The 26,034-nt window shown below is 39.9% G+C and overlaps 1 protein-coding gene and 1 long non-coding RNA gene across 5 annotated transcripts; one reads left to right on the top strand and one right to left on the bottom strand.

Annotated features, from left to right (window-relative positions):
- Window positions 1-301: 301 nt before the first annotated feature.
- LOC103159409 lies at window positions 302-13,238 on the bottom strand. Of its 4 annotated transcripts, none has more exons than XR_004771474.1 (6): window positions 13,178-13,238; window positions 7,150-7,231; window positions 6,681-6,796; window positions 3,155-3,287; window positions 2,577-2,626; window positions 302-1,496 (listed from the first exon to the last, which is right to left on the bottom strand). It is a non-coding gene; the product is annotated as an uncharacterized LOC103159409 (long non-coding RNA). The 4 variants fall into 4 exon arrangements; XR_004771476.1 differs by lacking the exon at window positions 13,178-13,238 and adding an exon at window positions 10,754-10,804; XR_004771477.1 differs by lacking the exon at window positions 3,155-3,287.
- A 545-nt stretch (window positions 13,239-13,783) lies between these two features.
- On the top strand, window positions 13,784-23,613 carry LOC100763541 (cytochrome c-type heme lyase). Its single transcript, XM_027431843.2, has 7 exons — window positions 13,784-13,933; window positions 14,428-14,580; window positions 17,347-17,498; window positions 17,806-17,954; window positions 18,804-18,923; window positions 21,556-21,642; window positions 22,222-23,613. Exons 2-7 carry the CDS (start codon window positions 14,469-14,471, stop codon window positions 22,418-22,420), a joined length of 819 nt encoding a protein of 272 aa, XP_027287644.1. The 5' UTR covers window positions 13,784-13,933; window positions 14,428-14,468; the 3' UTR covers window positions 22,421-23,613.
- Window positions 23,614-26,034: the final 2,421 nt, after the last annotated feature.

Here is a 26,034-nt window from a genome sequence, read left to right as displayed (position 1 = left end):
TCCATTAGAGAAGCCAAAGACTTTTCTAACTTAGTGATGGATCCTTTTATGGCTTTAATATCCTCATCTATGGCTGTTTTTAGCTCATTATAGTGGTGGGGTCCCTGGACCAGTGCTGCGGTTCCAGTGCCGACCCCGGCCGCCATCTCCATGTCCCCATCAGGGAGTGAGAGATATTGTCATTCCCCCATGTAAGGGAGTTCCTTTTGACTTAGCATTTTAACTAGGGAAAATGGGCGACGTATTCTTTTCCATGCTACTTCCTGCTGACTTTGGGACGAAGTTAGGGACCCAAGAAGGCTGAAATGCTAGTCAAAAACAAAAAAAGGAATTTAGGCAATGGGGAATCCATCAGGAGTTTCTGGTTGGCAGACTCTGCTGCAGAGATAGGGAGTGTCCATATCAGCTGGACTGGTTCACATACACAGCAAGTCTAGGGCTTGAAGTCTTTAGGAGCAGGCTGTAGTCAGCAACTGATATTTGTCTGCCAGAAGTGGAAATCTGTTGAGACATGTTTAAACTGGGAATAGAAGTTAAAACTTATATATCTGATTGGAACTCTTAGGCCCATATTTTTAGTGATCAAGAAGGACAGGAGTTCCAAGACAAGGGAGAAAATCCCATCCTCAGGAACAAATAGATGGGATAACACAAATTGTACTTATCTGGAGTCTTTTTTTTATCTGTGAGAAGTGGATCCAAGCTTTATGACTTTTGATCCTCTGAAGCCTATATGAACTTTATTATATAATAGGGCATAGAAGTTTTAGATATCTTATCATTACCAATCTGTATTGAAATCCACATTGCAGAAAAAGCAGATATTGGGCATTTGTAGAACGGCAGAAATATATTTATATCTTTGAGTTCTAGCAAAAACTACGGATTTGGGCTAGAAGCCTGCACATTTCTCTTCTGTCCAGAGTGTCAGGCATAGATTGGACAGAGGTGCCCCTGACCTGATGAAAAGCCCCTCAAGTTTACATTTAGACGACAACCAAAGTAAACCCAAAAACCTTGAGCTTGTGACTGAACAGCAGGCAGTTGGTTTTATCAGCTTATCAGAACTTTATTAAATGATCTATTAAGCTGGCTATAGTTTAACCATTAATACTATCAGAGATCTGAGAAGGACAAATTTCATAGTTTCCGAATCCATTAAAAATGACAGGGTCCAGTCCATATACAGCTAGCCACATCCAAGTCTCAATAGTGTTGGGGGCAGAAGTAAATCTTTGCCAGGTCTATAAAGTGAGAGTTTTTTCCTCTCTGTGGAAGAGGGACATGGAAAAGACTCACCTTATTTTGTCTAGGCAAAGGTGGTGCAACCAACTTTCCAGTGTCCTGTAGCCTGTCCACAGTCTGTGCCCGGTCCTACCTGGCAGCAGGTGTAGCATCTGAGCATCATGCTCATTGGTCAGCATTGTCACAATCCATGGAGCCCCATAATCTTCTTTAGAGACCTTGGGTCATTGTCAGGATCTGGAATTTTCTGTCTGATATTATAAACATTTTAGTTAACATTTTAAATGCCATATTCTGCAGATCTCTGTAGTATTAGAAGTCTGCCTAGGTAAATCTGGCAACTTGTTCATTTATAAGAATGGCTAGTAACTTGTATTTTTTAAATATCTTATAACAGGTTAGCAACTTTTATAAAACTAAGACTTTATTTTGTCAGGTTTACCTTTAATCAATGTAAACATCTGACATACAGGTGATCTTAGGCTAACCTTATAAAAGAGTTTTGTTTTTAAAAGTCTAAAGAATTGAGACCCATGGGCCTAGCAATTATTTTAAGCCCTTTGTTAAACTTAGGTCATTGTCTTAATGTACCATAAGAAGTAAACAGCTTAATTTTTTTATTAACATATGGAACTTATGACTGTGATCTTAAATTTTAGCTCTTGTGATTTATGCACAAATATTAACAATATAACAGAAGCATAAATATCTTATAACCTTATAAATTTGAACAATTAAAAATCTTTTAATGTCTTTTGGTAAGAATATCAAAAATAAAGCACCCTGGATGTGTTTAAAATCATTATCATCTGGGTGACTACTAAATGCTGTCAATTCCCAGTGTTACTAGTTTTAACTTTTTGACAGATTTAATCATGAAACAGTTTTAATATTATCTTTATTAAAAAGACATCTGAATTCTTGATAACCTAAATTTAATGAATAGAGCTCAGAGATAAATTCTGTGCTATGTCCATAAATGACTGGCTACTGTTAGAATTAGACAGTAAAATTATTTGAACCATTTTTGTTTTTTGTTTTGGCTTTTGGCTTATAATAAAATCTATGTTTATACCAGAAAACACAGAACTTTTTAACAAGTATACAGAATTAATTTTGGGGGGGGCTATAAATAAAACTTTTAAACAGAATTAACCTGGTGTGGTCAAAATTTTAAACCCATATTACTATTATAAATAGATATGAGAGCCCATAGTAAACAGTTTACATTCTTCTCTGACCTTTTTACGACTTTCTTTTGACCCTCTTTAAATTTTTATTACTTTTTGCTCTTTTTTTGATTCTCTTAGACATCCCCATGTTAGACAAACCTGGTCGGGGTGTCCGTGGGGGGTCCAGAATCGAACATTTTTTCTTTTACCTGTAAAATAATCTCAAGATTAAAAGAACCGTCCCGAGGCCAGCCAACATAAATGTTGGCCACTCGGAACTGCAGAAAGTTTGCCATTTTTTCTTCTTGACGTCCAGGGACTGGTTGTTGGCTCGGTCCCAAACGTCTCCCCAATGGTCTAGAGTCAAACTTAAGGGGGTCATTAGTTGTTGTCCGATGATGGTCAGATGGTGAAAAACAAAAAGAGACAAAGGACAAACACTGAAACAGACACTCAGGCCAAACAAAGGCCACACAGCTGCAAATCAGTGCCAAAAACCGAAACCACAAATTAAAAGGGGAGCAGAGACTTGCGTAGTCCACTCCCAGGGACGAGGGTTGACTGCTCACCCTTGCCCACCCAAACTCCCTGTGGAGCGTCCTCCAGGGGCAGACTCAGAGGGGAATGACTCATCAGTCTACCTAGTGAGTCTCTACAAAGCCTGCATAGCCCATACAGGGCTTCCAAATAGACAGACAAACAGAAAACATAAATCCAAATAAGCCGGCCGGACTTACCTCCTCTTAGTCGTGGTAATGAGTCTGGGGTTTCCTCTGAACTCCTGGCTGGCTCGACAAATGAAAGACCCCCAGGCCCCTAAGGGGCACAGGGTCCTGAGGAGCCCCTGAGACTCAGAAACCAGACCAAGAGCTGCAAAAGCAAGAGGGTTTATTGAATGAATGCGCATTCGAGTGTCAGCAATATCGGGAAAGCTGCACACCTTAGCATGGGGTGCAAGCTCCTTATATAGGAAAAAACTGCAGATCAGCATACAGGCAAGGGGCACAAAGTGATTGACTACAAAGTATGATCTCATGTTAGAGTGGTCAACCAGGTGTGACCTGCTTTTCTACAAAGGAAAAGCCACAGAATGTACCCTGAAAAGTCCTTGACTGTCTGTTGGCCAGGTGTGACCCAAAAAGGATTGTTTGTCTGCCCTCGAGTTGGGGCCAATTTCCTTGTCCTGGGCCAAGGCCTGTGGGAAACTTTTTCTCTCTGTGAACTAAAATCTTTCAAAACTTTTTCTCTCAGCAAACTAAAATCTTTCATAGTGCCATATTATGAGTGTTGTTAGTACATTAGCCATTGTACTATTATTTATAATAGGAAGGTACTGGAAGTTCATTAGTAAGAGGCCAGATATGAAACTATAGTAATTACAATAACCTATAACTGGTACAGCATGCATTTATTAACTACAAATGAAAAGGAATGACATAGTACTAATATGGAAGATATTTTAAGTGAAGAAAAGCAATGCTAAAATGCTGCCATTTGTATTTTTACAAAATGAATCCAGGGACACAGTAGCCGTTCTATAGCATCTAGAAATGTTTACTATCCAGGAATAACCCCTGCATTAGCCTGCAAAACTCAGTTCATTATGATGTTTATATGATACTGTGGATTTACTTAGGGCCTCTGAATTATTGAACCATAATGGCTAAAACTGTAAAATAAAAATGCAAATTCTGGGTTGGAGAGATGGATCTGTGGTTAAGAGCACTAGTTACTCTTGCAGGGGATATGTGTTCAATTTCCAGTACCCATGTGGTGGTTCACAGCTATCTATAACTCCAGTTACAATGGGTCTGACATCGTACTCTGGCATCTCTGGGCACGTGCATGCGCGTGCATGCGCACCTACACACACAGAGAGTCAAAAGATTCATACACATAAAACAAAAATACATAAATAGATTAAATGCAAATTCAATCTAGAACAGAGTAAACATACACAGTACATTTTCTTTACACTCTACCATATTTTTGTAAATCAATTACAATAAATAAAGGTATGTGACACTGTGTCTGTCTTGTTACCTGGAGTATTGATCAACAGCAGGAATATCATCCATGTATGTCCTGGCCTCAGAGACTAGCACCACATCTAACACATGTCAAGAACTCAAGAGTTGTTTGTATGCAAGCCTGTCCTCTACAGGTGTTACACTTGCCAGCCCTTATAATGGCTTGAGCCAATCCCTACAATTTATTTTAAAATACATGCATGCACACATATGCATACCCCCACACAAATGGTTACAAAGAACCCTGAAACAATTCATAAGACAAGAGATCTGTAGACAAGAGAGTGTTCTAACATACCCCATGGACCATGCTTCCCTATAACATTGTTACCTCTTCCTCAGAAGTATCTAGAAAAGAAATATTGGCAAATTGGCAGAAAGCTTCCAGAAGGCAGGGGGTGGGGAGTGGGGGGTGGGGTGTGGGGTGAGGAATCTAGGATGTCTTAGCATTTCTTATAGCCATCTCTTATATTATAATTCCCAATGGATTATTTTGGCTATAAAGTGTTTTATTACTATTGCTACAGTATGTGTGTGAGGGACAGAGAGGAGACATTTACTATATTTTGATTCTATTTTCCAAATACTTGTACCAATAACTCTTCACTTAAATATTGTATATCTTTTTGTTTTACTGCACAGAGAAACTACAAAATAGAATGATATCACAAAAATCTATACCTACAAAGATTTGAGACTTAAAATACGAATTTCAATATCCCCCAAAGTTCATTTCTTGGGAAAGCACATTTCATGTGGTAGTGGTAGAAAATGGATTGTCATCTTGTCTTCTGTGGCTTTAACCCTTCGATTCCACTTTAGAGTGAATCCAAGCTATTCGGGCACCTTCTCTGCTTTCCTCTATAGCGAATTCTACCTCACCTTTTGGATTTTCCTTCTACTTTAACTTCTCTTCTTTCCAATTTATTAATTCACAATGCTTATAATAAGAAATAAAACCACCAGAGAAAGAGTAATATATTTAGGTTGGCTAGTGCTGTATTTTCTTTCTAGCAGGGAAACCCAAACTATAGTCACATGGTTCTTTGATAAATATGGAATGAAAGCAAAGACCAAAAGCCTTGAAGGATGGTGCCATCCATTCTTGTGGCTTTAGCATTTAACCATATCTAATAAGTTACGTTTCCTTATCTGCAACCAACTGTGTTCTTTTGAGTTCCAAAGGATACTCTGAGCTGCTCTTAGTATTTCTCTGCAACAACTACTGTTAGAACTTTCATGTACTACTCAAAGCTGAACTCATCTCACATATAAATTTATAATGCTCTCAAATTTAGCAGTCAATTACTTTGCTCCTTTCAATTTATTTTACCTTAGCCCTCTCATCTTTTTGGTAAGATAATAATTTTAGGCAACTGTAGCATGCCATAGTTCTTTACTTCAAAAGAATAAGTGAGCATACTGGGAGGTTGCCACTGGAAATTCACAACTCTAAGTCTGTTGCTCTTTCTTCTCTTTATCATCTTTGAGTACTAACAAACCTGATCAAATCTCTACTCCCCTAGGCAAAACTCTACTACTATTTTCCAATTGGGACAAGGAGAGCTTTAGTGACTCTATGGAGTTCTCTCCCAAGCAATGCTTACTACATCCACTTTTACCAGTCCTTCTAGGATATTTTTCTGATCACATTATTAAATGCAGCTAGCCATAAAAAGCCCAGGTACAGCAACAAATGAGTCATCAACTTCATCATAATTACATCAATACTAATAATCTTATTTCTAATCTACATAGTGTTTGTTACCCATTTCAACTTCATGGTGACTATTGCAATATAAATAAATTAAATTACCCCAATGTAATTACTTAGTGTTTTCTCTCTATCTCCACTCTTCAGCTGTCAGGTATCAGTGAGAGTCAGTTTGGGACTGCAGATTTATGAACATGATGTTTCTTCACACTGACACTGACAACATTGGACAGACAAAGGTACTTTTAAGACAGTGAAGTGTCTGTAGGGAGGAGTCTCTGGAAGAATTCTAGATTGTCATCTGCTTATCAGATGGGCCAGTTATAGGGCAGAAAGAAGGGGCAGGAATGAAAGAGGTCGAGTTCCTGTTTTGGCCCACAGTTGACAATTGCTAGGAATAACCAGCGAATACTTAAAGAATGTTAAGTGATCCATCAACATCTTTTTTTTTGAGATGAGGTTCTCACTATGTAGCCATGGCTTGCTTGGAACTCACTAGATAAACCAGACCAGACTGACCTTGAACTCACAGAGATCCACATTCCTCAGCCTCCTGTATGCTGGATTAAAGGCTGACTCTCATCACACCAAGCACAAACAACTCCTACCAAGGGTCCTTCCCAGGGATCAGGAATCTAGGAAAACAAGTTATAGCAAGTTAAGTAGGTTCTGGGGTGATAACTGCTGTGGTTTCAGGAAACTGCCATCGTTTAACAAAACTGGAGGAACTTTTCAAAACAGCATGGTCATGACTAATAAACACATAAAACCAGATACTTCTTTGTTACAAGAGCTTTTCTGTGTGTTTTGGGTGTTTAACAGTATCCCTGGTTTCTTCCCACTTGATGCTACTAACAACCTCTGTCACCAGTATGACAACTGAAAATGTCTCCAAATATAGCCAAATGCCCCTATATAGAAGCAGCAAAATCACCTTCAACTGAGAAGCCCTACCTTAAAGAGAAGCAGAGCTTTGCTTCCTACAAACCTCATACATGTAGATTCCAAAACCGAAGTTGGGCCTCCCCTCATCATTTATCAGAAAACAGCCTTCAGCTTTCAGAATGGACCTGAGTGGAAGAACATTAACATTGATGGGTATCCACTTGTAAAGCAGACCAGAACTCAACAAATGTGTGGCAGTACCTGATATTCTGAATTTGAAATAGCACCAATCAGATAAAAAAAAAAAAAAACTCCTCTACATAGACCAAATTTTCCTTTTTTATAATTTATTTATTCTTTTAAATTTCATTTTACATTCCAACCACAGTTCTCCCTCCCACCCTTCCTCCTGCCCCCCTTGCCTCCTCCCTAGCCCACCCCCAGTCCACTCCTCTTCATGGGCGAGCAGTCCCATGAGGAGTCAACAGAATCTAGCAAAATGGGTTGTGGCAGGGCATAGGCCAAATTTTCAATAGTGGCATTTCCCCCTCAATCTCTGTCAAATAATGTTTCAAATCAAATGTATCATTTGAAATTATATCTCTTTAGATGTATTACATTGTTAGTTAGTTAATCTATAAGTTATCAGAATATAAATTCCCAAAGAACAAAGCTTTTGCTCAGCATTTTTATATGCCTAGCAGTTTCTACAGTACCTGGTGGTTATATGTTCTCCATGATTATCATTGAATTAGTGATATTGTTTAGGATTTATTGATTCTAAACTTCCAGATAATAGACTGAGTTAATGGTCCACATTTAGATAGGAAGCTTGTACTAGATCAAAGTCTGTTATATCACTAAGCCCTACTTGAGATGACATGTTTCATAGCAACACTTGTGAGGAAAGATGTAATAATTTTGCATGTAATCTCCTTATCTCATAGGCGGCTTATCATAAAGTGTAAACTAGCACACGATGCGGACACATTTTAAATATAATTGACAGGATTAAAAAGCTTAATAAGGATATATCTATTCTAACTTTATCAACTTCAACTCATATGCAAGTGAGAAAAATACACTTAAATAGAAAAGTAGAATTTTCTTTGTCAAGATCTATTTGAACTGGAACATGCTCCTGTTTCTGTGCTCTTCCTTATAGACATAAATTTCCTTGCCATTTCCTCATATTCAGGCCATACCATTTTTCTGTTCGCTGGCCATGATCCTGTGTGAGGCTCCTACTGCCTCTCATCTTGGAAAACTCTTCCATTAAATTGTAAAAGAAAAGTGAGAACTGTGGAAGGTAATAGAAAATGGTGGTGAGGAGCTGTGTGAGAGAAGGCAGAATGCAAGAGAAGAGAGAATTGTGGGACAGAAGAGATTATTGTGATACAACAAGAATCTCAAGTAGGAATGTGGAGTTTAGGAAGAGACCAGGGACCTGAGAAAAATAATAATATATTCTGAAAATGGGAAACTGGCAAAGTGTAGAATGAGAGAAGAAAGAATTATAGAACATATGGGAAATTTAAAAAAATATAAATGTATGTTATACAAACAGGTATATAATATATATTATCATAAACAACATGGTTAGACCTAAAACTATATACACAAACACAGATTTGGTGGGCTGGATTTTATATACAGCCTGCGGGTTGTGACTCCACTGGGGTTGCATATCAGATATTTACATTATGATTCATAACAGAGCAAAATTAAAATTATGAAGTAGCAATAAAAGTAATTTTATGGTTGGGTGTCACCACAAACGGAGGAACTGTATTAAAGGGTCACAGCATAAAGAAAGTCAAGAACCATTGCTTTAGAGGAAGTTGTGCCACTTTAACAATGCACCCCACAAGAACCAAAGACTAAGAAACAGAAACAAGAAACCTTCCAAAGGGTAGGTCTGAGTAGTCCAAGGGACTATTTAAAACAATATAGGTTGTCAATATAGCCCTCGGTTACCTTTCAGGGGTTATGGGTGGGCCCCTACTGCTGAAAACACCACAAGTTTAAGACATAGGACTCAGATGATTTGAGCTGGATCTAATCTGAAAACCTCCTTCCTAAGGTCTAGTTTCCACAGTATCAACAAATAACTATGCAAACTGCCAATTAATCACACCTACCCAGCTGCAACACCTATGAACCACAACAATTACTAATATAGCAAGATGTGCATAAAAGTGCAGCAAATGACACTCACATGGTGGTGACAACCAACAGCTGTTGAATTGAACTTACAATGCACTCAACAGGAAGGAAACCAGTTCTGGTACCGGACACATAGCCGGCTTCTTAGACTAGGGAGGTCATGGACCTTAGAATAGGATCTATTATTATTACCGCTTTTCTCGACCAGCATTAAATTCTGACTATAGTCTAAATATTATCCTTATACCCACAGATGAGTGCAACAACCACTTCTCATCAAAGAAGCCTGTCTTTACATCAAATGGAGACCATCACAGAAAATCACACCTGGACACAATGTAGAGAGAAACGGATTATGAGGATCCCAGCCCCAAATGGACAAATTTACATCACAGCTCCTGCATCTATATCTCAGGGAATATGACTGAAGAGGGGGCATAAAAATTTCAAGATCCAGAATACCAGGGAGTCTGCTGTGAACAGTCTTTCCTAGAAATGGCTACATGAGCAAGACCCAAAGGATGGCAATATCAATAGACACATTAACATGGAAGGGGAGCATTTTCATGGGGTCCCACCCTAGACAAAGAATTATAGGTAACTAATGACTATGGGAGAGAGAGAATTAGCCTCTCCCATGGATGAGGTCCCTTACTGGTTATCTAATACAAAGTGGTTATTCCTGAAACCATATACACGCAAACAATAAAAGACTTAGCAGGTTGTACTTACATATTTATGCATACACATATACACATATATATAATATATGCATGGTATGTATATGTACATAATGATGATAAAGCAACAGTAGCTATCAATTTGAGTGGGGCATTGGAGGAATTGGAGGAAAGTTGACTGGAAGGGACTGGAGGAAGGAAAGGGAGGGGGAAAGTGATTCAGTTTTATTAATTGAAAATATATTTAGCCGGGTGGTGGTGGCACACGCCTTTAATCCCAGCACTCAGGAGGCAGAGGCAGGTGGATCTCTGTCAGTTTGTGGCCAGCCAGGTCTACAAGAGCTAGTTCCAGGCCAGGCTCCAAAGCCACAGAGAAACCCTGTCTTGAAAAAATGAAAAAAAAGAAAAATATATTTTAAAAACAGCCAAAAGACAGGGAGTTATGAGAAAAAAATATAGAAGTACAGTTGAGACAAGGAATTGTGGAATAAAGAGAGATTATGGAAGAAGCAGAGAACTTTGAGAGAAAGCTAAAAAAGAAAATAGTGAGGAGCACTGAGTGTTGTGAAAGAACAGAGAACTATCAGTGATAATGAGAAATTGTAGGAGAAAAGTAATTGTGGCAGAGAATTAATTAGTGTGAGAAGGCCGGGCGTTGGTGGCACACACCTTTAATCCCAGCACTCGGGAGGCAGAGGCAGAGGCAGGCGGATCTCTGTGAGTTCGAGGCCAGCCTGGTCTCCAGAGCGAGTGTCAGGATAGGCTCCAAAGCTACACAGAGAAACCCTGTCTCGAAAAACCAAAAAAAGAAGAAGAAGTGTGAGAAGGGCTGGCCATACGACAGCAGATAAGAGTACTTACTGCTCTTGCAGAGGACCCAAGTTCTGTTCTTTTGTAGCACCCACATCAGGTAGTTCACATCTGCCTATAATACCAGCTCCAGGGAATCAACAACCTCTTCTGGCCTCCACAGATAACTGCATTCATATGTACATAGCCACCAAAAATAAACAGACACACACAACTAATATAAATAGTTTTTTTTTTTTAAGAAAGAAAAACCCCAGATTGATAGCTGGGAAACCAACATAGGACTGACCCAGGCCCCCTGAACGTGGGTGTCGGTGAGGAGGACTGGGCAGTCTATGGAGCCTCTGGCAGTGGATCAGTATTTATCCCTAGTATACAAATGGACTTTGGGAGCCCATTCCACTTAGAAGGATATTCTCTCAGCCTAGACATACTGGGGAGAGCCTAGACCCTGCTCCAAATGATATGACAGACTTTGAAGATCCCACATGGAGGGTCTCACCCTTCCTGGGAAGCAGGAATGGAAGAGGGGGCCGGTGGGGTAGGGGAGGGGGGAGGGAGAGGGAACTGGGATTGACATGTAAAACAAGCTTGTTTCTAATTTAAATTAAAAACAATAAAATAAAAACTTTAAGGGGCATGGAAAATTATGGGAAATCCAGTACTGTGGTCAGGGTAGGGAAATGCAAGGGATTAACAACAGTGAGAGCAGCTGGGTGGTGTTGGTGCAAGCTTTTAATTCCTGCACTCGGGAGGCAGAGGCAGTCGGATCTCTGTGAGTTCGAGACCAGCTTAGTCTACAAGAGCTAGTTCCAGGACAGCCTCCAAAGCCACAGAGAAACACTGTCTTGAAGAAAAAAAAACAGTGAGAGCTTTGAGAAACTGAGAAGGAATAGAGAATGGCCAGAGGGATGAGAAGGATCCGTTAAGGAACAACAATGAAGGTAGGCAATTACAGAAAAGAATGCAATGTTATGGGAGTACAGCATTATTATTAAAGAGAACAGGAAATAATGAGAGACATTGGGGAATTATAAAAAAGCATGCAGAATTGTAATAGAATGAAGAACTGTCAGTGCATGAAGAATTATGAGACAGGGGACTTAATTGTGAAAGTAATGAGGGAAAGGAATTATGAAATAGAGAAAATTGTGGATGAGCCATGTTTTTGTGAAAAACAGTGAACTGAGGAGACCCACAGGAACTGTGAGAAAGACAGGGCTATTCATGGGATAAAACAGGGCACTCTGGGAGAGACAAAACCTGTGAGGCACAGAGAATTTTTAGGGAAATGTAGGAATTGTGCAGAAAACCCACAGGATTGTGGGATACACTGAGCACTGTCTTCTAGAAATATTTTTAATACTCTTAAAATACAAAGAAATATACAAGGATATAACTATATTGAAATACAGTTATCATATTTTTACAAGGATTTGTGATTGTTAATGGCTGATTCCCCTGGGAAATATGCTGTAGGCTGATGTAATAGTTTTTGTTTGTTTTGTTTTTTGAGACAGTGTTTCATCTGTCCTAGAACTTACTCTTGTAGATCAGGCTGGCCTTGAACTCACAGATCTCCTGCCTCTGCCTCCCGAGTGCTGGGATTAAAGGCATGTGCCATCACTGCCCAACAATATATTTTTAAATGTTATTTTGATACAGTTTCAAGGCCTTGTCTAGAAGACAGGCTGTTCCCATTCCTGAGCAACTTGCTTAATTAAGCCTACCCTCTAAACATTTTCTTTATTAGCCTGTCATACTCTGGACCACCATACACCTGTCCCAGCCATCCCACAGTCAGATACCAGACTACTAAAGACAGCTCCAGGGCAGGCTGAAAATATCCAAATTAGCCTATCCAAAACCTGCTGATACTGTCCCAACCATCCTTTCCACAGAAACCAAAATAGAAGCTCTTATGCACAGAGACTTTCTGTCCTTTTCTCTTGTGATCAGTCCTGAAACTTCCACCTGCAACTGTCCCCTGCCATGGCTTAATGTGTCTTTCCTCTCTTGGGATCTATGAGTATAATAAGCTATCAATTTTATGATAACTGTTTTGGTTTGCTTTCCATTGGTGTGATGAACGCCATAAACAATAGTTATGGAAGAATGGAATTTGAAGGGATGTCAGGGCAAGAACTCAAGGCAGGAACATGAAGGCTCCTACGAACTGAATCAAAAGCCACGGAGGCTATGGAGGTACACTGCTTACTGGCTTTCCTGTACACCTACAGTATCATCTACCCATGGGGAACATCACCCACAGTGAGCTGGGCCCTCTCACATCAACCATTAACCAAGAAAGTGCACCCACAGACTTGCCCACAGGCCAATCTGATGGAGGCAATGATTCTAGCTTGTGTCAAGTTAACAACAGTCTAACCAGCAAAATTACCATCTCCCATCTGCTGATTTACCATCCCCAAATAATATAACTTATTTTATTTTATATGAAACATAATTTAATACTTATATGAAAGCTGTAATTCCGTGATTGCATGGAGTACATTCACAACAGTTGTCGAAGGCCTGAAAGGACAAGGCAAGGGAAGTTTAAGTGCATGGACTGAATTGCATTATTTTATTCCGTAAATAAGCACAAACACTACCTGTTCATTCAAAAACGCAAACTGACCTTTCAAGAACCTAACGAGGTGACAGTAAAAAAGGAAAAACAACAACAACAACAACAAAGCCCAGCAATTTGACAACTCCAAAGCGCCTCTTCCCTCTGCTGACTAAAGCACACATGCAACAGAGCCACTCACACCTGCTTACGCTGCTACTTACCAGCCGGCCGACTTGAAAACCCCGCCCAGGCCGAGGAGGCGGGGTCGGGAGAGAAGGCGCGGGCAGCTATAGGCCTCCGAGCGGAAGGGGTGGGACCCGGGTAGGACCCGCCCACCCTGACTGACAGGCGTTCTTCTCAGCCTGCGGCCTGCCTTCGTGCTTCCGGAAGTCCCGCCTTCGGAAAAGGAAGTAACTGCGCACGAGAACGCCGGCTGTGACCCGGACGTTAGTAGTGACCTGCTGTGAGGAAAAGCAGCGGCGGCGGCGGCGGCGGCGGCGGCGGCGGCGGCTGAGGCGCGGCGGCAGCTGAGGCAGCGGCGGCGGCTGAGGCAGCGGCGGCGGCTGAGGCAGCGGCGGTTGGTCGCCGCCCTGAGTGTTCGGTGTGGCGTTTCGACGTGGGTCTGGCCGCCCGAGACAGTCCTAGGGGAGACTCAGGTACGAAAGGGCGTGCAGGTTAGATTGCGGCTAGTGGCTGTGGAGACCGCTGACTGGTGCGGGTGGGAAGCCCATAGACAGGTGGGCGAGCCTGGCGCCCTGTCCTTCTTCGCCTCCCATTTTGGGGACACTCCCCTTTTTTGAACTCCCTGTCTTCTCGGGGGTGACGGGTCGAGTATGGTTCAGTACGCTTCCTCTCCCGGGGCAGGGTCACCACTCTGAGGACCCCACCAACAGCTCCACACGTCTCCACAACGTCGTTTTCACCTTCCATGTTTCCAGCCTCTCAGAGACATGTCCCCAAATGGTGGCATAGGTTTCACGGTATTTCCCCAAAGGAGGCAGTATTTTATAACTGTCCCCAAGCAAGTGCCCTACCTCGTTCTTTTCCGTGGAATAGGGAAGAATGACGAGGGTCAGCCAGTTTCAGAATAACAAGGGGATAGTCTGGTTGCTAAGCCTTTGAGTTTAAATCTGACTCGTTTCTCTGGCAGTTGGAAATTTTAGATTGGGAGTCGTCCCTGTGATTCCAGCTATGGGTTCCTCCGCATCTACTCCTGCTGCTGCAGCAAACACCCCAAATGCTTCAGATCATCAGCCACCTTCACGGCCTTCAGGATGCCCAATGCATGAGAGGCAAAAGAAAGGTAATTTGCCTGTTGGCTAGAAAATTAAAAGAAAGATAATAGTTCTAAATGAAGAGGCTTATAGTTTGCTAGTGAGGGTTATAAACAAACCTGGGAGGAAGGCACCCTGGGACTGGTCCTAATTTTGCCACTCATTAGACATTATTATAAAAAACTTTATGTCTCAGTGTATCATCTGTTAGTGTGCTACAATAATTTTCACAGAACTGTGGTGATGATTAGCTGAGATCATGCATGAAAACCTAGCAGTTGTTCCATAAATCAACCTCATCTCTCCAAAGTTTACCTGTACCTAAGTCATTGGTTCTCAGCCATCCATGGGGAGAGCCATCATTTAAGAGGACATTTATTCTTATTGATATATATTTTGGGTTGTCACAGCTGAGAGGAAACATAGTGGGGTGCTGACATACACAATGGAGTGGGAGCAAAGATGCCACTGAACATCCTACAGCCATAGACATGGATGGAATCTTTGGTCTCTAAATAAGAATGCCAGAGCTAGAAGCCTCAATCTAGCTGTTTCAATAAAATCCTCCCCTATCTGTTATAGCCTTTGTCTAGGTCAAAATAAGCCTTCATCAGGTGAATTTATAGACCATTATGTCAGTGCAAGGTTGGAAACAAAACAAGTTCTTTAAGTAGTGCACATCTGCTCACGATAGCTCAGATTTGAGCCAGTGTGGTATGTTTACTGTATGTTCAAGGTTACTGAATGCTCGACTGGCTTTGGTGGCACATGCCTTTTATCCCAGCACTCGGGAGGCAGAGGCAGGCAGATCTCTGTGAGTTTGAGTCCAGCCTGGTCTACAGATCAAGTTCCAGGACAGCCTCCGAAACAATACAGAGAAACCCTGTCTTGAAAAACCAAAAAAAAAAAAAAAAAAGGAAAGAAAGAAAGAAAATACTGCATGCTCATGCTTCCAGTGTCATTCTTTCTCTAGGTTAACCAGCCCACTCCTAGAGGTCAGCACTTAATCTGTGACAAGCTGGGTTGTGTTTCTTGACTAGGAGAGAAATAGCAATGCACATGGTAGACAAAAATCCTTTGCCTGATAACTTACTTCTCACCTTTATAAGCCTGTATGGGAGACTTTCTGCTAGATTTATAGTCAAGGAAACTAAGGCTCAGAGAAACTAACTTATATACTCCAAGTCATTTGGCTAGGAAGTGGTGAAGCTGCTGAAAATTCTGTAACCTTGTCAAGGACAGATCCCATGTTTCCAGTATTTCTCCTTGTAGAAATTCAGACAAAGCAGACAAAGCAAGTGTGCCTTTCCTCTGAGCTTCTGTTCTCTAGTAGTCTTCTTTATGATTTTATCTTATATGTTACAGAGAGTTGTCATCCTGGTTTATTTCCATTAGTAAAGAATGTATTTGTAGGAGACTAAAGGGCCTAGGTTATATAAAGTAGAAAGTATAGTACTGTTTTCCTTCTAATATTCACCTAGAATCAATGCTTTGGGAAGATTGGTCTTTTAATGATTCAGAGGGAGGTATTACAATTATGGTTTCACTCCTAAAGTGAACGACTATCTGGGGTGTTGGAAAATGAAGGCCTGGGAGGAAAGGCAAAGAAAATGAAAAGAAACTTGTCTTTTCTATATATGACATCCAGAATTCAGCATATTCTTTATTTCCTACTGGTGCCTGGAACAAGGGAAGATCCCATGAGAGAAGCAACTGTTATTCTGGAACACAGATCTTTAAATAGCCTCCTGTTCACCTAATGTTTAGACAAGCTTCTTAACCCCCATACCTGCCTGGCTCAGCACCCTAGGAGCCTGGGCATTGACTGCTACTTGTGCTGCTGTGTTCACAAGATTCAGAAGCATGAATCTATCATGGGACATTTTCTTAAAAATCTGCCTTTTCTTGGTAATCTTTTGTTATCTGCTGAAAAGGATTAGGACCTCAAGTGAGTGGTAATTTTCTGTAGCTTACTTGAGTCTTGGAATTAAACTGGAGCAGGGTGGCATTTTACATTATTCTGTCTCAGTAAAGTCTGTTCATTTTCTGCTCCTGTACCCACTGCATCAACAATAGATGCTTAGATAGTGGCTGCTTTTTCATTGAGGCCAGGCTTGTCTGGAACTAATGGCTAGAAGTCAGAGAGACCCAATGAAGTATGGCCAGCCCTCAATTAGGTTCCTCTATCATATCTCAGCTGATGGTTCAAGTAGGAACCTTGTAGGAAGTTACTATTAACATGTAATAGGCAACACCCACTGCTGAATCTGCAGAATAGGTGTTTTGTTTTGTTTTTGCTGGGGGCATGACAGAATTGAAAAATGTATATCTTTTAAAGGGAAAGTATATTTGTAGCATCTTGTCATCTTTAGGATTTTAGAAAGTTAACTTGACATCTTTAAGTAGAAGAAACTTCATTTTTCCCCTGTGTTGACTGAGTTTTAGTCCTTTAAGGTCCCAACTAAGAGAACCCCCCTCCACTGTTGGTATGGTATCTTAGCAGTAACAGTGCTTTTTTGTTTTATTTTCTTTTGTTTTGCCAGACAGGATTCCAGAACTCACTCTGTAGACCAGTCTGGACTTGAACTCACAGAAATATGCCTGCCTCTTCCTCCCAAGTGCTGGGATTAAAGGCGTGTGCTACCACCACCCGGTGCTTTGGAGTTGTCAAATTGCTGGGGGGTGGGGGTTGTTTTTGCGGTTTTTTTCTCTGTGAGTTCGAGGCCAGCCTGAGATTAAAGATGTGTGCCACCACCACTGGGCAGTAACAGTATTTTAATCCTTGATTATTTCAGACTGTCCAGTGACTGCAGTAGCATCTGATCCAACCAGTGAGAGCAAAGCACACTCTGCACCTGCCCACCAAGATCGGGCCTATGAGTACGTGGAATGCCCTGTTACTGGTGCTGCAACAAAGGATAAGGAGAACCTTGATCCTTCAAATCTGGTAATTGCCCTCATCTCTTACCAGGGCATTTTATGTGTTCATACATTCTCTACCATGGTCAACCGTGTCTCCTCAAACTATTAACTAGAATAAATCTTTCCTGAATTTCTTCTTGCTAGTTATTTCATCACAACAACAACAAAAAAAGTAGTATGACTAAAATACATCAGGGATTTGAAACTCTGATGTTGGTTTAATAGGAACTTGTACTTCTTATATGGTGAATTATTTTCCAGGATGTACTGATTATTTTTTGGTTTATATCTTAATGCTGATATTCAGATACAGTCCACTGATTTTTCTTTAGATGCCACCACCTAATCAGACTCCATCCCCAGATCAGCCATTTGCTTTGTCTACCTCAAGAGAGGAGTCATCTATTCCAAGAGCAGACTCTGAGAAAAAGTGGGTTTACCCTTCTGAACAGATGTTCTGGAATGCCATGCTACGGAAAGGGTGAGTGTACATATTGTTTAGAAGATAATTTGCTTGCCTGCTACACTTACCTCAGAGTTAAATGTTAAAGAGGTTTTTTATTTTTTGTTTTTTTTTTTACCTTAATCATAGAGTTTATTACAGGGCGGGAGAGGGAGAGACAGAGTTCAAGAGAGGAGACAGGAAGGTAAGAGGGTGTGAGACTCGAGTTTTTTTAACCTCCAAAAATACAGTAATTTTTAGTGAGTTAATCAGTTTATAATAGAATTTTCAGAGTTATCAGAATGTAAGTATAAAGCCAGTTTTCAAGGTCAGGGATTAAACCAGCGATGTGTTTAGTCAGATTCCCTGAGAACGAGGGTAGCTGATAATAGAAGTTCTGTTCTGAAAATTGGGAAGCTTGAAATCCAGAAATACCTAATATTTAATTTTAGGTTGAAAATCAAGTAAAACCTAATATTGTAGCTCAAGCAAATAATGCAGGAATTCCTTCTTGGTTTTAGAAAGGATTGAATCCCTTGTGTTATACTTATGCCTGTAATTGATTCAGTAGGATCTACCCTGAGCAGGACAATGTGTTTTACTCATATCATAGCAATCATCTTTTTAGAAATATAAAAAGAAACACTTATATAAAATGCATAGGAAAAAGTTGGCAAATCATTTATCAATGGTACTAAATGAATAATGCCACTCTAAAAATAGATGATTCTGCTAGTATGACTTTTGGGAATTCCATGAAATAAGATTAAGATAAACCTTCAATCTTTGATTTCAGTGCATAAAAAGTGTAAACAATTTTATGAATGCATGGAGTAACTTTTTGGCTTTATCAGTAATTGTCAGGTTTTGCCACATGTTCTTTTTTAGGTGGAAGTGGAAGGATGATGATATTAGTCAGAAAGATATGTATAATATCATTAGAATTCACAATCAGAATAATGAGCAAGCTTGGAGGGAGATTTTGAAGTGGGAAGCTCTTCATGCTCGGTAAGTATGTTTAAAATTTTTTTAAAAAGTTCCTGCATCTTTTTTTACTTCATATCAGCCTTCCTACAGTGTTAATATTTAAATAATTTGTTATTCATTTTTATAGCAGTGATTATTCTTGTAGCATGAACTACAGTTTCTTACTCCCTGAGTTCTAAGTGCAGATTGCAGGGAATTTAGAGTAAAGATGGCTCAGCTCTGCTCCATCCTAGCTTAGGTCTCAGGTGGTCAGAACTGACTGCTGCAGTGCTATGGGGTAGAGTTTCCTGAAGGCATGACCATATACCCATCTGGCAGAGGGGTATCTGCTCTAAACGTGGTGTTTCAGCTGCCTTACATCACAGTAGCTGGGTTCCAGAGGCTGAGTTCTCCAAAGCACCAGACAGAAGCCAAATCTCCTTTTTTGATCTAGCTAGAAAGACTCAACTATCCCAAGCCTGGCCAGATTCAGGTAGAGATACTTTCAGTGAAAGAAGTATGGTATGTCAGTCATTGAAAGAAAAGCAAAACACATTGGAAATGAGACTAAATTGCTTTGTGATTCAAGGAATGTAGAAAAGAACTTTTTCTTCTTTCAGCAGTATTTGGAACCCTTGTAAGTACTGACCTTAAAGATCTGTCTTCACATGGGCCCCTTGTCTCAGAGAGAATAGGTCAGTTGAAAGAGTAGAGATGCTCCGTATCACCTGGAAGGAGTGTTGCAACTCTTACAAACTGGACTTGCTAGTGGTGGGGGACTGACCCAGTCAGAATGGGTCACAGACTTAATATTTATGGAATGATGTGATACTGCTGGTTTGAGACTACCACCTCTAGAAGTGGAGGGATAGGGAGTGTCTTCACAGAGAACCAGATCCTTTCATAATCTGGTTTACATTTCAAATTCCTTCCAAAGCATAATTCGTAAGTTTCTTGGACAAAAGCCACTTACTGCTTTATTTTTAAGGCAGTCTCTTTTGTCTTTTGTATTTGCATTGAGTTTTGCAGTATTAGCACTATATGAATGTAGCTAGCTGGATCCCAGGTGTAGGGTGGGTATACTTTCCTGGTGGTAACCTCTGACCTAGAGGAAAGACCTGGCTGACTAACTCAGATGCAAGAAGCTATCATAACCTAGGTTAAAAATGTACTCTAATTAAAGCCACCTGCTCATTGCTTGCAGCCTGATTTTAAAAGCAAAGAAAAGAAGCAAAAGAAATTTCAGCTTGTCAATTTGATCACCTCTAATCATTTTGCAGATTTCTGGCAAAATTAGCTCTGTCATAAAAGCCCCCTCTAATGTCTCCGAAAGAAAAGTTATGTAGATTTAGTTCACAGCTTTGCCTGTGACCCTCTTGAGAAGAGATAGTAGAAAGTTAGTAGCTCACACTCAGGATTTGTTGTACTCTGGGTATGGATTCTTTTTTCCTTTTACGTGGTAGGAATATAGCTTGTCTTACCAATGGGAGCAACTAACAAGATAAGTGGTTCCTATCTTAGTAGACCAGTACTCCAACCACCATCAGGGAATCAAGCTTGTGTCTTTCAAGGGCAGGATCATGTAGTCCTCTATACACCTATACATGTAGAGAACAGACCCTTAAGGGAACTCAGTCAAGGTCTCTAATTAGGACCCTGCCAGTGTTCAGGTTACTTACAAAAACGGGTTCAGCAGTACTTGCAACAAATTCCTGGAAGTCAGCCCCCATTCTTTTTTGCTTCAAAAAGTCTGTTAATTGGTTGAAATGAAACAATGAAATCCTCTCACAGAATTGGACAGGTTCCAGGACATCCAAGGATAACAAAACCCATGTGTGCTGAAAATCTCTTATATTATAATTTCATTGCATTTTGATAAAATACGTGTATATCTTCCTACATATTTTAGACCGTCATTTATAAATAACTAAAATAATGTAAATGTAAATAGTTGTATTGTTTTATTTGGGAAAAATGAAAAGGAATAAGTCAGATATGCTTGGAACAAATGCAGAGTTTTATGTTTATTACTATTTTGTTTGTTTTTGAGATGCTCATGTGGCCCAGGAAGACCTCTGTGTAACCTAAGGATAGCCTTGAATTTGTGAGCCTCCTCCTGAGTGCTGAAATTACAATTATACATTTCAATACCTGATTTATATGGTACTGAACATTGAACCCAGAGCTTTATGCATGGTGGACAAGTGCTGTACCACTGAACTATCTGCCCAGTCCTCTGATACAGTGTTTTTCCAAGTAATTTTAGTGTACAGTTGGTTGAATCTGTGAAAATAGAGCCCATAGACCCAAAGGGCTGACTGTATATAGCAGTTTGTGTTGTTTCGCTGAAGAAACCCTAGCTGCTTTTTGCAAAAGAGAAAGAAGATCCACAATACATGACACTTTTTCTGAGAGTGTGCCTGTGCCCTTGTCCTAGATGAAAAGGTCCTGCTTCCTAACTGGCAGGAAAGCCAAGTAGATGCACAATCCAAAAGAAAAATGTTTTCAACAAATAGGGCCAATTTATTTTAATTCTGTTATAAGTTACAGTTCTCTGTCAATGTGACAATATAGCAAATAAATACAGAAAAAAAAGACATTACTACAAAACTGGAACATCATTCTGTTAAAGGAAAGAAAATATTTTAAACTATTCTTATTTGGGCATTTTCAGTGAGTGTCCTTGTGGCCCATCATTGGTCCGATTTGGAGGCAAAGCCAGAAAATATTCACCAAGGGCAAGAATTCGTTCCTGGATGGGGTAAGTGTCAGTATAGAACTGCTGTTGACATTCCTTAAGCCATGGTCAACATTCTCACCACCAAAACCAGAGTGTAAAAAAAGTGGTTCAATCTTCTAAAATTTCATATCCAGCCTATATTTCTTTATCTCCTTGAGTTTACCCATAGATGGGCAGAATTATGGTTAGCTTCGTACTTCATTCTCCAAGCATTAAATTGTGCTTTTGGGGGGGGGGGATCCTTAGAACTCTTCTTATGGTCTTTATCTTGCCTCATTCCTCCCTTGTCTTGTAGTGTAATTGGGCTACTTCGTACACTGGATTTCTCCAGCCTCCTAGCTAGCCTTCTGGCCTGGGTCTCTTTCCCATGAACCTCATTTCTTCATGGGCAGATGGTCTGCCATACACTCATCATAGTTCTTCAGTGCCACATTCTCTAAGCACCATAGACTGATTGCCCAAGTCTCATCTCCCCTGTTAGGCATTTGCATGTGAGAGCAGGAATGTGAACATGTGCCGTTTTCCAGTCTGTCTTTTTGCTTACACCCAGACTAAATGCAGACCAGCACTTTAACATTCACTATTGTGTTTTCATTTCAGGTATGAGTTGCCTTTCGACAGACACGACTGGATCATCAACCGTTGTGGCACAGAAGTTAGGTATGTGATTGATTACTATGATGGCGGCGAGGTCAACAAGGACTACCAGTTCACCATCCTGGATGTGCGTCCTGCCTTAGATTCATTCTCAGCAGTATGGGACAGAATGAAGGTGGCGTGGTGGCGCTGGACTTCGTAAACACGAATTTGTTTGTTATGAAAAAACTGAAAATATTTTTTGAGAAAGATGTTAAACTATTTTCCCCAAACTAAATGCACTCATAATGTTACCAAGGGTGCTTTTCAAGTGTGTAATCAAACTTGATCTTTCATGCAAAGATGCAATGTTCCATTAAATTTTGAGTCACATTTTCCATTGCAGTTGAAAATGTGCATTTAAATTTTTAAATTTAATTTTTTCCCGTTTGGTATAAGTGGGGAATGGTCCCTTAGTTTTCCCACTAACTGCAGTATTTCATGTTATTTTCTATAGACAGTATGGAAAAGGAGCTTTTAAAAAAGCATAGGAAGCTGTTTTTATCCTTACTGTTTTCTCAGGAGTATTTGAAAGTGTGATGATTTTACCTGCCAAATATTTTAAACATACTCATTATAAAAGAAGCACTTAACCTTTGTTTTAAAAGTAACCAATATTTCTTAAACTCCTATAGTCTAAGTAGCAACCCTGAACAAAATGCAAATGTATATTCTGAATGTACTCTGCAAGACTAAGACATGTCACTAAGACATGTGCTAGTGTATTTTTCAGATTTGAACTTGATAGAAGTTTCAGCTCGATGATACATGCAAATTTCAAAATATTTTGCTTCTCATTCCTGTTCTAATTTGTAAATAACCATTAATGAAAAGTTGGTCTCACTGTCCGTGAAAGTTGACAAGTTATCTTGTTATTACATCACATCCCAGTCCATTCTCCTACCAAGAGCTTGCACACAGTAGCCTAATGTAAACATTGAAAGCCTGGCCCGAGTCACAGGGTCATCAGTGTCCCTTTGAAAAATAAGATTATATTGGCTAAGTGTTAGAATTCATAAAAGGTGTTTTTTTCTTAGATGTGGAATATTTGCATCAATTCACCATTAGTTTTGTGTTTGTTTTAAGCAAGCAGTAAATTTGCTGCTGAAAAGTGGTTGTTTTAATTATAATTATAGCAGCATGTTAGAAATGACTTGTTTTTTTAAGCGTTGATACAGTGAAAATTTTTAATTTATCCTAAATACTGTCGTGTTAAATTAATGGATGGAGTTGGTGTCTTTGAGTTACTAATTTGATGTAGATTTCTTTCTTGTGTGATGCTTCAAAAACCCAACATTTAAAAATATTTGTATTTTTTAAATAAAGTTGACAGTAAAAAGGTTCTGAAACTGCTCAGAGTGACTTTGTAGTTATTTACTATTTTTTTCAGACACAGTCTTCACTAAATGCAACATTGGTCTCATCTGTTAATGATATAATTTTAAACTGCCTAAGAATGTAATCATTGTTGGCCCTTTTCACAACTGCTATTGATTGTGTATAGGATAAAGTATTTTGAAAAACAGCATTATGACTGGAAACTGAAAGTTAAGCTGCATGCAAGGGTTCTTGATGTTACAATGATAAGGTAATGTGAAAGTCAACTGTCAAGTAAACTCAATTACTGGATAAACAGTTTTATACACTCTTTCACCACTATTAGAAAAGACACCTGCTGAGTACTCAAGAGTTGATTTGTGGCTAGATTACACTTAAGTCTGTCTAGGGGGTAGAACTGTGTGCTCTGATAGTTTGTATAGAACTTGAAATTTATTTTGGATTTTCTCCAATATTTAAACATCTTTTATCCGTGGAAATGGCATCATTGAAAATCAGGACATCCTAATGAATGTCAGGCAAAGTAGTAACAAATAAGGTAGGCTCAAATTAGGTTGCATATTAGCATTTAGTATTCCTACCAATTCACTAGCTGTCATTTATGTGATGTTGATGTACACTCTGCATCACACTCAGGATACAAAATTGCAAAAGATGTATCCCCTACCTATAGAAATTCTATTTTTCAGAGCTCAGTCTGTAAACAAAATCATGGTATTACAGAATTCTTAAAGAATTCACCAGGGTACTAATGGGGTTAGGGATATGCATAAGTACTTTTCAATATATTTAGTTACTGTGGTGATTAGTGTAGTCCAAGTTGACAGAATTCAGAATCACCTGGGAAAATGGCTAGGCATGCCTGTGGGGGACCGTCTTAATTACATTAATTGAGGTGGGAATATGCACCCATCGTGGGCTGCACGTTGCTCCATTGGTATCCTGAACTTTGTAAAATGGAGAAAGTTAGCTGAATGCTAGCAACTGCATACATCTCTGTTTCTGGATTATTTGCATAAGGTAATCAGCTGCTTCAGGCTCTTGCCTTTTTAACTTCAACAGCATGAACTGTAAGCTAAAACCCTTTATCAAGTTGCTTTTATTGGCCTATTTATCACAGCAACAGGAATGGAAACCAAGGCAATTATCAATTTCTTTGGTCCCTGATGTGTTTACCTTCTAGGAGAGTTACTGCTTCCTATTGAAAGTGAAACACTCTATTTATTTCCTGTCTAAACCTTGTCATGACTGTCAAAACCATGTTCAATCATTTGTGTTGCTATAAGTTTGAGGTTCATTGTGAGTAAGAGGGCATACCCTGAAGGCTGGTGGCTTGTTTGAGTGCTCTCGTTACTTGCTCTGTGACATTTCTGTCTCTGGGCCTCAGTTTTCATGGCTACAAAATGAGCAGACAGAGTTGTTTCATAAGTTCTGTGAGGTGTTATCTTGAATGCATAGCCCTTGGTGCAGAGAGCCCAGTACCGGCCATCCCCACAGCTGACAGGACAAATAAAGGGAGAAGTCAAGCTAGGCTAGAAGTCAAGGTGCCGAAACACTCCACAGGAAGAATCTGGCAAGATCAGGAGGCTCTTCTGATTTTGTGTCAATTCTAAGTATTGCCAGGTGGATATATAGATGCTCAATCTAAGCAACCTCATGTTATTTAAAATGGCTAAAGGAATATCCTTTTAATGATACATAGACATAAGGAGATATTTGGTTATGCACGTCCCACTGGGCAAGCATGATTAAGCTTAATTTCCTAATCTAAAATGTAACAATATAAACACAAACCAACTTCATAAATAGAAATTAAGTAAAACCAACTAGAGGACCACCAAGAATGCTGCCATGAAGCTGGACAGGACTGGGAAAATACTCAGAGAAATTCAATTCTTTCACAGCTTTGCAGTTTTTTTTCCCCATAAAAATCCCTGCTACAAAAGTGAACCGGAATAGTAGATGGTATATTGTGTATATGTGTCATGTAAGGAATAAATGATTGCTGCCATGCATCACCCACAAGAGCCAGTGGCCTTTGCTCCTTGCAGAACTGGTGCATGATGCTGTTCATGGGTTTTCAGATAAAATCAATGTATAATCATTTCATAATTTGACTTTAGCTGTTTTTGAAGTGTGGCATGAAATTATTTTTAAAAAGTAGTACACGAGGGAATTTGAGATTTTGCTGCCTCTCCCATCTCTCTTCCTTGTGTACTTTCCTCAGCCAGGCTGTTCTCAACCTTTTGTAGATCAGAATTCCTTGGAAGGCTTGTTAAAATGCAGGTGCCTGGGCTCCCACCCAGGGTCCTTCTTCTTGGAGGCATGGAACAGCTGGGAATTTACCTTCCTAACAAGCTGCCAGGGGATACTGATGCTATTGGTCCAGGCAACAGGTGGATCTCATTTGCCCCTGGCATCTATTGGGCTTCCACCTAC

Source organism: Cricetulus griseus, chromosome X, assembly GCF_003668045.3.
Source record: "Cricetulus griseus strain 17A/GY chromosome X, alternate assembly CriGri-PICRH-1.0, whole genome shotgun sequence".
Lineage (NCBI taxonomy): Eukaryota > Metazoa > Chordata > Mammalia > Rodentia > Cricetidae > Cricetulus > Cricetulus griseus.
The sequence above is the reverse complement of the archived record's forward strand: the minus strand, read 5'-3'. Positions and strand labels throughout refer to the sequence as shown.

Bases quoted from the DNA above. Each gene is read 5' to 3' on its own strand.
- LOC100763541 (XM_027431843.2), top strand. From the start codon at position 14,469: ATGGGTTCCTCCGCATCTACTCCTGCTGCTGCAGCAAACACCCCAAAT. The intron at 14,581-17,346 runs GTAATTTGCCTG...TGATTATTTCAG, and splicing joins GCATGAGAGGCAAAAGAAAG to ACTGTCCAGTGACTGCAGTA. The intron at 21,643-22,221 runs GTAAGTGTCAGT...TTTTCATTTCAG, and splicing joins AGAATTCGTTCCTGGATGGG to GTATGAGTTGCCTTTCGACA.